This window comes from Varanus komodoensis, unplaced genomic scaffold, assembly GCF_004798865.1.
Source record: "Varanus komodoensis strain SLA01 unplaced genomic scaffold, ASM479886v1 scaffold16, whole genome shotgun sequence".
In the NCBI taxonomy this organism is placed as follows: Eukaryota; Metazoa; Chordata; class Lepidosauria; order Squamata; family Varanidae; genus Varanus; species Varanus komodoensis.
This window is the reverse complement of record NW_025335468.1, coordinates 15844616-15855231: the sequence shown is the minus strand read 5'-3', so window position 1 is coordinate 15855231 and position 10616 is coordinate 15844616. Positions and strand designations below refer to the sequence as shown.

Below are 10616 nucleotides of genomic sequence, written 5' to 3'. Positions count from 1 at the left end.
ACAGAGCATTTGGCTCTGAATTGTAATGAGACACATCGATGCTCTGCATCACTGGGGTTCATTCCAGTAACTGTCCTGTCGGCATTAGACCTGTCTGTTTGTATGTAGGGACAGACAATCAAAGACGGACAGACATTCACTGAGGAAAAACACTGTCAGAAATACAACTGACAGACTGGACCCTAGTCCATGATAGTTTATGCCAAAATAAGTTTAGTTATTATAGTGCTACGTGAATCTTCTGGGATTATTGCAATAGGTAGGGCTATTGCTTTGGAATCTGGCACTATAAACTGCAAAAACAAGCATAATGGCATTGCAAGCTTTGCCTCTCTCCATGCCTGTATCCTTGCAGCAGCTTTTCCTTTTATACTCTTTTCCCTTAAGTTTTTATTCCTTATCACTGTCCGAAATCACTTACTTCATTCATTTATTTTAAAAAAGTAAACTGTAGCTTCATTCAGACATAGATGCCAGGAACAATACATAAAAATTCCAACTATCAATACGTAACTCATACATATTCAAAATTTGAGAGGTAATAAACAAACAAACAAAACTATTCAAGCAGCTAAAATGCTAGGCTAAATTTAAGCACTGGAAAACAGGGGTCAGGTCTATTTGTTCTTGCACTTAGCTTAGTAATGCACACCTTGTTCTTGGTTTTAAAATACAGGTTTATAGCCAACAGAAGCATTCGATAGTCAAGAATACTTCGGCTCATCCGTAGTGGTGTTTTCAATTTTTGCCAAGTCCTCTTGTGCATTCCTCTGTGCCATATTCCATACTGTTTCAGACAGTCCACCAACTCTTAGGAAAAGCTTGTGAGGGAGGGGATGCAGCTGGGAAATGGAACTGGTGAAAAATGGGTGCCGCATCTTCTGTGAGCAGTAGCATTTTTCACTAGCACAGAGCCAGGATCAGATACAACCTACAATTATATAGAATTTGCTTTTCAATAAATTAGGAGCAACTTTTAATTTATTCTACTAAAAAAGAAAAGAAAAAGAAAGATTCAGCTGACCAGCTGAACAATGCAGCTCTTGTAATAATGAGGACACAAAACATTACAATAAGAGGAACAATAATTGCACAGCTACCAGGGAAGTCCTGCTGGGGTAACAATAGCAAAGCTGGGTCAGAGAGAATGTTGGGTCAGTATCAATGTATTCAAGAATTACTACTTAATTTGATGAGGTCTGGGGTGCCTTAGGATAGTAGTATTTATGATAGACGTGTTTCCTACATATTTTCATTCATTCAGTGGTGTGATTCTCTCTCCATTGTACTTGTCCTGCACGTAAAGAGCTATCTGGTTACTAGCACTGTGGAATTCAGGTTTCCCTACACTGTCCCTCCCACACACCAGATCTTCCTGTTGACTTTATTACAGGAGGCATTACAGTGCGGTGCGTAAAGTTACTGCAAAAGAATAAACTGGGTGATGAATGAGGCCCACTGCTGTTTTATTATTGCTTTCTCTCAAATGGTACTTAAGAGGGCACATCACACCAGTATGATAATTGCTCACATTGCACATGAGCCCCACATGGTGTGTCTGATTGTCACACTTAGGTTGTACAGACCTGCTTCCCCCCTTCTTTACCTCCCAGTGGGGTGTATTGCTAGCCTCAGTCCAGAAGAAAATGTAAACAGGAAACATCCTGGAAATTCCTGGCCATGTCAAAATTCCATTCTTGAGAATGAGCTCAGGGGGGTTACATTAAAGAGGCCTCTGTTGTCCATATTGCGGTTCAGGATAAGCAATGCATCAGCAAAATATTAAAAACACATTGCTGCAAACTTTCCAATAGAAAGTGACCCAAAATCAAATTTTTGTGGCTGGAAAGGGCTTTCTAAGATAGACATGCACAGAATGAAATCCACCAGAGTCAAAGCCATAACAAAGGCAGCATGGAGAACACTGGAGGTAGGGTACCTACAAATAATCTTATTACTTTGTCAAAATGTGCTCTAAATTCTCTCAGTTTATTCATAAGTTCTACAAAATAACTGTTTCAAAACTAATACTATATAATTGCATAACTGATTTAAGAGAAGCAATGTGCCTCCATAAATCTTCTCTATGAGCCATCTGCAGAAGCCCATAAAGGCAAGCACAACTGCTGCTATCACAATTACTCTGCCTTCACCCTAACCCACATCCAGTGTTAATTTCTTTGCAATGAGCTTGCCCTTACGCTGCATGACTTTAAGGTGACTAAAATGGTTTAACTACAATGAATGCATATTAAATGGTTTGTGGATACAAGAGCATCAGTGTCCTTGCTGACAATGAAACGTTCAGACTGGCCTCTTGAGTGAGTGTGGTCTCTGTTGATCTAAAACTTTGTTTGCCAGGCAACTGGAAGTGTGAAATGCTACCATGTGGAAGTGTGGTATGATGGAGATGCAAGCAATTTAAATAGTGATTTCTATAGCACCTGTGAACATGCAGCTTGCTTTTATGAATGCCAAAATAATAGTTGTGTTATTCCATAAATTTATTCCATAGAGACGTAAGTAATGTGCCCCATATTATTACTGTCACATGAACATTCTTAAATAATATTCCACTTGCAAGCAACCAATGAAGTTCATATTGCAATTAACCAGATGACTAGAATGTCACAGCGTTGTCTTCATATCCTGCACTCTAATTAAACAACTGAATCCTGTGCATTTACACAATAGGCTGACTTCTCATTGGCCTTCAGAATTGTGTTTGTAGTCTAATTTATTCTGGAGTGAATTTTACTTGAGTCCTATTTAAATCTTGGTTTTAACATCTCAATAGAACTGGATGTGTTTAAGATGACAGCTTTTTCAAAGGTCTACACTAAAGATTAGATTATGTTGCACACAGAAAGCAAAGTGCTATGAAGCTTCTTGGTGGGCTGCAACTCCTATCAGCCCTAGCCACTGGTAAAAATGAGAACTGCAGTACTATAACATCAGGAGGGCCACAAGTTACCCATCCTTGCTCTAACCCAAGACACCCATCCATACTTGAAGAACAAATTTCCTGTGCACCATTCCTGGCTTAACTTGAGAGGAGTTTGCACGCAGCTGGGGAAAGGAAGGGAGCAAGAGAGCACTGATGTGTGGCATATAGGTGCCAAAGGCTCACTGAGGGAATACAGCGTGCCTCATAGCTGGAGTTCCAGCTTAAGCAAAGGACTGAGAAGAAGAGAATATAAATCACATTCTGCAGGATGGGCATAGAGAACCCTTTTCGTATGAAGGACTTTGACACAGAAGAAAATTCACTTTGGGGCAGCAACAAATGGTGGATAGGAGAAAAGCTACTAGACTGCCAGAGCCAGAACCAAATGTGGGCAAGGTTTGCAGCACCGAAAAACTGCACAGCTCTTCTTCCCTTTGTGCCATCCATCTCTTCTTTCTTACACACACAGGAATCAACACCAGCAGAGGCCATTAAAACATGTTTCAGAGAGCAAGTGCGGATCCATAACATCTAGACAAACAGATGATGTTGAGGGCCATATGAAATTGGGCCAAGGACAGCAAGTTCCCCAAACCTGCTATAGCAGCTCCTTTGCATTTTGTTAGCTCTATGCCTTTTATATTTTGCTAATTCTAGACCAAAAGTCATTAGCAATTTATGGATCTATTCTACCAGTCTTGCTAGCTAGGGTAATTGAATTTTATTGTATCTATTTTTGTGGTCAAACTACATCGTGTTGCTTCACAACTAATTATATATGCTTGTAATTATATATGTTTTCAGCTTGGGCTGATTTGCCAACTGCATCCCTTCCAGGAGGAGAGTGACGTGAAAACACTAGTGCATGCACTGGTAACCTCTAGGATCAATTTCTATAATGTGCTCTACACAGGGCTACTTTTGTTGCCTATTCTGGAAACTGCAACTAGTAAAAAATATGTCAGCCTGGTTGGTCTCTGGACTATCATGGAGAGACCCCATTTCACTGATATTAAAGACTGTACTGGCTGCCAGTATGTTTCAGGACACAGTACAAGGTGTTGGTAATTATCTTTAAAACCATTCATGGCTCAGGTCCAAGATACCTTCAAAAGCATCTTGTTCGTGAAGGACCTCTGAAGATAATCTTCTGAAGCTTCCTTCTGTATGACTGATGGCTGCTAACCAGAGGACTTTCTCAGTGGTTGCCCCTAAACTATTGAATGGCCTCCTGAGAGAGATGTGTCAGATATCCCAGATTGCTACCTTAAAGAGCAAGGTGGATAAAAATCAATGATTTTTTAAAATAAAAATTGGATTTTTAAATTTAAATCGGATCTTTTAAATAAAATGCTTTTTCAGGAAAAATCTATCCAAAGATAGTTTTCTATTTAAGATTAAAGACAGTCGAAAGGTTATTTATCATGATTAATTTTTAATTATGCAGCATGAGTCTGCATATTCATGCAATGTTTAAATTTTTTGGTAAAGAAATTCCATGAATCCATTCCCAATGTCATGCTCTTACTGAGGTTTCTATAAGATTATTGCGCAGTTTTTCTCTCTAGAGGATATTATAACAGATGCTTGGTTTTTCAGTTCTCAAGACTGTGAATTTGTGTCTGCAGAGATCACATGCCTCTTCTTCAAAGGAAAAATGTTATAAAATAAATATATAGAGTTGAGAAAAAGACCGTAATCCCACTGTTCCTTTGCAAATCTATAGACACAGAATCAACCCCATATCTCTTAAGTGCTAAGTTTTAAAAAAAATCAATGAATAGAAGAAGGTTGTTGGGAGTGGAATAGAACTGCACAAGAAGCTAAGTGTGACAAGGGAGGGGCAAGCTGTAAAAATGAAAGTGAAGGTTTTTGAGCAGAATACTCCACAAGTCTTTGGATCTTTTTGTGTATAGCCTGAGGTTTATCATATTATTCTTTCCCTGGAGCAGAAAATCTATAATGGCAGCAGGCTGTAAAAGAGACCCAGTTTTCAGCTATTTTAATGAAGTTCGTCTACTCACATGTAAGGCACGCATGCAAAACCATGATTTAAATGTAGTATTACTGACTAGTGATTTAAATCAATTTGATTTAAATCAAATTCACCTTATTTAAGAGGGAGTTAAAGATGGGCCTCCTGACTAGCCTTCCCAGGTTATAATTAATATGCTTGTTTTTAGTCGGAATTTTAACTTAGGTTGATTTTAATCTCTTGTATACTGTCCAGTGTTTCCAGGAATGGGGTGGTATACAAAAATATAAATAAATACTAAAAATAAATAAATATACTAGGAACAGAGCTAAGCCACAGAAGTTTTTTCTTTCTTTTTGTGAAAGCCTTGCTATTTCAAGATAGTAGCCCTTGTAATGTCTGGAAAACATCTAAAAACAGATTGAGCAAGGCTCTGGTGCCACAAATCCCAATGTATGTACAAGTGATGTACAGTGGTATGTGGACTGATGAGACCATTTGAATTAAATGGACAATAAAACAGCTTCAACACTGACACTTAAGCACTGTGAAAATCCTACACTGGTAAGAAACATATACCTCTGTCCCTCACTTCGTATGTTCTCTCTGGTTGGTAATTTAGCGGTTGAAAAGGATCCACATCTGTGACCTCATACAACTTTGGTAACATGAGCTTTCTAGATTATCTTTATTGCATCTTTGTAACAGAGCAAAATCTCCAGGAACGCATACTACTGGCATGAAGACCTTTCTATGATACAGCAGATCCTCCTAGAGAAGCATTTGTGGGTATTATTACAGCCACATGGAAGCGAGTTTCCAAACAATCTCATCTTCTGTGTAACATGCATAGTCCTTTATCATTTCTGAAAACATAATGTACCTTGGTTGTTTCTATGACATCCAAATCCAGAGATTAGCAACCCAGAATTAACCATACGCAATTGTTAACTGTGAGCTGTTTAATCCCTAAACAATCCACAGTTCCTGGGTTTAGATATGTTAAGTACCTGGGAGACAGCACACTCACACTCAGCCACAGCAGTTCCTGGGTTAAACAACCCGGGAATAGATATAACAGGCAAACCAGGTCAGAAACGAATTGTTTTTACCTTAAAAGTTAGGATTCATTTAAAAAGTACCTATCTACAACTGGCACACAATCTTTTATTTTACCTTCCTGTGCGGCACCTAATAGCTTTAAAAATTTCATACAAGGATGTTCGGACTGCCACCCTATGCACACTGAACTTACTTCTGAGCAAACTTGTGCAGAACTGCATTGCTAAGGCAGCATTGCACACATACCCGATGCCAAAGCGGGGCGGAGGCTGCAAATGGCAGGATGGACACTGCTTTTAAACAAAACTAAACACCTCAGGTCGGAAATGAGCCTGACCAAAGTTCGTGGGGCTCACTTTTGCGGGTTCATACTTAGAGACGAGAAACTGTGGGAACGCGGCTTGTGGTCTCCGCCCGCCTAAAGCCCTGTTTCCGTCGAGCTTTCCAAACAGGAAGGAAGCCTCAGATTGAAGAGGCTGGCTGAGCTTTAATTTCTCCGAACGCCTTCCGCTCGGCGGCTTGCAGACGATGTCCAACCGAGCCTTCACCGTAGGCGAATCCTATACAGGAACGGGCATTCGCGTCCCAGGGATTTCACATCAGGCCGAGACGACCGCCCAGCACGGCTCCTCGAGTGCGCGAGCGCGCGCAGCCACACTCGCACGACTCCAGCGCGTGGTGTTTATAAACCCCGCAACCGCCCGCCCAGCTCTGGCGAGGTCATAGTCCCGCGGCGTGAGGAGACAGAGAAAAAGGGGAGGGGGAGGAGCGCGCAGGCGCACTACCAGCGGCGTGTCCAACATGGCTGAGGTAGTGAAGCTTCTTGTACAGAAGCAGGAGGTCGGAGGAGGATGCTGAGCTTCCCGGGAGTAGCAGCTGTGGCAAGGGTCGTGGGGACCGAGGCAGGCTCTCCTCAGCCATGGCTAGGCTGGCAGATTATTTCATTGTGGTGGGCTATGACCATGAGAAGACAGGTAGGTGTGGCTCTTCGTGGTGGCTGGTGTGTGTGTGTGTGGGGAGGGGAGGAGGACCTAGGCTTCCTTTTCCGTGGGGTGGGGGATGCTGACTGGAGTGGGAGGCTAATGAGCGGAGTAAACTCCTGGGCGGAGTGGGTGGAGGAATATGGTGGGAGAGGGTTGGATTTCCTCTCACGAGACTGGCTGGGTTGGGGGTGGGGGTTGTGTGTGTGTCATTTTCTTCGCAGGAACTAATTGGAGAAACGATGTGACTGGGCCAGAAACATGCAGGAATTGTTCAAAGACAGCAGGCCGGGTTGCCTTTCACCGTTCTGAAAATTGGTTAAGAAGGGATGGGCGAGTGTAGCTTCCCCCCTTGGCCAACACGCTCGCGTGGTGACGGTGGGCAAGTTGGCCTCACAGCCCTTTCCAGCGTGGCTGTATGATTTTATCCAAATGTCTGGCAAGGAATATGAAAACACTAGCAGAGGTTTTTCCTCTTCCACTTCTGGCGCATCCTGAGTGTGTATTCAATGAGGCAAATGGGATGTTTTGGGTTTTTTTCCCCCCAACAAGCATTCAAAGAAACAAGCATCATCCGTTGGTTAGTGTTTGTATCTATTGGTAATTGCAGTTGCTGGCTTTTGTTGCATCTACTTGAGAGGTGGTCTATAATAATTTGTATAAAGGAAAACATGAGCACACCAGTAATGTGTCAAGGCATGAACAATGGACATCATTCATAACAAAGAGGCTATTTATGGCTGTTCTAAAATTAATTCCCAGCAAGACTTTGAGTCTGCAAACATAAATGAACTCTTATGTATGTGTACTGAGGAGTAGTTTGGTCACATTTCTTTATTAATAAGGAATTGCGCTGTTGGTGTTTTGCAGATGACCTTAGATCTGTTCAGATAATATTGTGCAAAGATATTAGAGGAAACTGTCAGGTTCTGTGGAGAACTTCCTAAACCCTATAAACCCTATACAAGTTTCATCTTCCTCAGTTATCTTTACAGGTATAAACAAAAGTCCATATTCATGATACTGCTCACAGTCTTCCCCTTTGCTAAGTCGCAAACAAAGTGTATTGCATTCTTGAATTCTCTAAGGATGCTTCTACACAGGAATGTGTTGAAACCATCACTTATGTTAAAACATTATTGGTATGGCTCGCAGTAGTAGTACTATAAAAGACAAGTTCATGAACTGGTGAGTCTACTGTTGAGGGCAGATGAAGGAAAATTTTAGAGAAGTGGATAAGTTGGGCATGCTGATTTGTGTTATTTTTCAGTATTAAGACAGCTAAATAAAACCTTATATAGTTAAAATGTATGCCACCATCATGGTGGCATGATGTATGATTTATATTAATAATTTGAATGTAAGTTCTTTATAAAAATAAAAACATAAGGTTGGTTCTGTCTGCAGACTTGTGCTGTATTATGACAAGAAGTGAAATAAAATACACAGGAAATATATGAAATTCTTAAATTTCTTAAATCATTATAGATTGAAACAGCTATAGAAAAAACTAATATTGTAAGTATAATATGTGGGAGTGGGGAGGGACCTGTTGTGTCAGAATTTTTTCTTAAGTTTTAACACGCACACTTAAATGTAAATATATATATGAAATGTATTTCCTGGCATGAAGTCTTTTATGCCATGTTTTAGCCAAAAAGCCTCCCCCAGCAGCTTACTTATCAATTAGATAAGACAGTACTGACTGATAGTTAAATATCTACATGGACTTGTGCTTTTCAGGCATTATATTTGAGTGAGCCTTTAATCTTCTGTTGCCATTAAGGAGGATTTCAAAGGGCTGAATGCTCTCTAATAACTTCTTGTGGCCATGCTTAAGAAGATCCTATTTGGCCTGACACCTTTATGCAAGTACTGTGTATAAATGATTACAAATAAAAATGCTATTTGTTTCTTTCATTTAAAGCAAAAACATAATGTAATTCTGTGAAATCAGTGGATTTTACATCAAAGTAAACGAATTAAGAATTGAATATCTGATCTGCAACTTAATATTAGATATCTCATAATATACAAATTCATTATAGTAGAACAATTAGAGAACTGCAAACATTTAAGAACATGTACCACCTCACATTCTTGACCACTTGGCTGGTGTTTTTCATATAGAAAGTTAAGTACTTGCAGAATTGCTATTGTTTGCAATGTTGGAGTTGGTATATTGCCATAATACTGTTTTAATTATTTTCTAATTACTAATTACTATTTTCTAATTACGTATGGAGGTGACAACTTGTGGTAGTGGGGAATGTAAATTAAAAAGCAAGTTTTAAATTCTGAATTGCTAAAAATTGCTAATAACTGTTTTCTTCTGTAAAGAAGTAAACCCAATATGTATTCAGTGAACTTGATGCTATGTCACCTATGTTATGGATAACAAACTAGCAGATGCCAAGTAAATTTGAAGCAAATTTGTCTTCAGATAGTAAGTTTGTGCTTTAAAAATAAAAACTAAAACAGCTATTCCTTTCACTGTTTTGTTTTTTATTTAGAATCCAATAATTCTAACTATTTGAGAGAAAATGTTTTGTGACAGAATAAATATGCACTGTCTATTCTGAATTCCATTATCCCACGTTCTGTCCCATAATGCAGAGAGAACTGACCTTCCTTTCTTACTCAGATTCTTTCCTATTCAGATTCTTTCCTATTCAGATTCCAGTGCTATGATATATATGTGCACACGCACTTACATATTATACTGCTATGGGGTAAAAGAGACCCTTGCTCCACAGCCATGTTTCAACTCTATATAACACCACTTAAGATTCTCATTCTGAGGATTTGCAGTGTGATATTAGAGCGATATTAACTATTCAATGTTGTGGTGGTAGTATAGTTAATTCCAGCAGCTATTTTACATGCTTTTGTGCTGATGCATCAAGACTTGAAGCTGGGCTCTAGTAACTTTAGGCAGTATAGCTGTAGCTGTTCCTTTAAATGTGAATCCTAAATTGGATCAAACAGTGTGCAGCCTCTTGAAAACCTGCTTCAGTCTCTCAGCTTGGAGACTAATGTTTACTTAGTACACCACTGAAGGAATGGCAAAGACAACTTCACTTTTCTGCTCTCTCACTGCATTTTTGCTAGACACACCTTTCAGCTATCTAGCAATGGTGTTTCACAGGGAGAGGAAAATCGGCTGGAACATCTTCAGGGTACCTAATACCCTTGCTACTCTAGTATCCTCCTCTCTCTACTCTCTTTTATCCCGTTTCCAACTTTGAAGAGTAGCCACAGCAGTTCTTTCTGTGCCAGCTGTGTGGAGAATAGATTTGAAGTTCTGATTCCTAGCTCTGAGGTGAAAATGCTGTCCTCAGCCCCAGAGCTGGGAATCTCAAGTATCCTGTGACCCCTCAGATGATATAAAGGGTCCACATAGGATCATGGCTTTGACTATTCAACATTAGATAAAACCTTAAGAAGAACCTTGCTAAATTGGATGCCCTGTACTAGGGCTAAATTTGACTTCATCTGTTTTGCTGTTTATTCTAAATGATTAGAAACATAGAAACAGAGTGAGTCGGAAGGGGTCTCCCGGGCCATCTAGTCTGACCCCTGGCTCCAACTGGCTCTGCTCATGACATGCCTGACTTTCCCATTGATGCTACCTGAAGGCAGTGGATTGAAC

General features: G+C 40.0%; 1 protein-coding gene across 8 annotated transcripts in view; it reads left to right on the top strand.

Moving 5' to 3' along the window:
- The first annotated feature begins 6746 nt into the window (after positions 1-6746).
- SBF2 (SET binding factor 2) overlaps positions 6747-10616 on the top strand; it is a 317965-nt gene continuing 314095 nt past the window's right edge. For 3 of the 8 annotated variants that reach the window (XM_044425691.1, XM_044425694.1, XM_044425687.1), the window contains exon 1: positions 6747-6958. In XM_044425691.1, coding sequence (XP_044281626.1) covers positions 6904-6958 — 55 coding nt within the window. In that variant the 5' untranslated portion in view covers positions 6747-6903. The remainder of the gene's footprint in view (positions 6959-10616) is intronic. The other 5 variants (XM_044425689.1, XM_044425688.1, XM_044425686.1 and 2 more) reach the window with 4 other exon arrangements.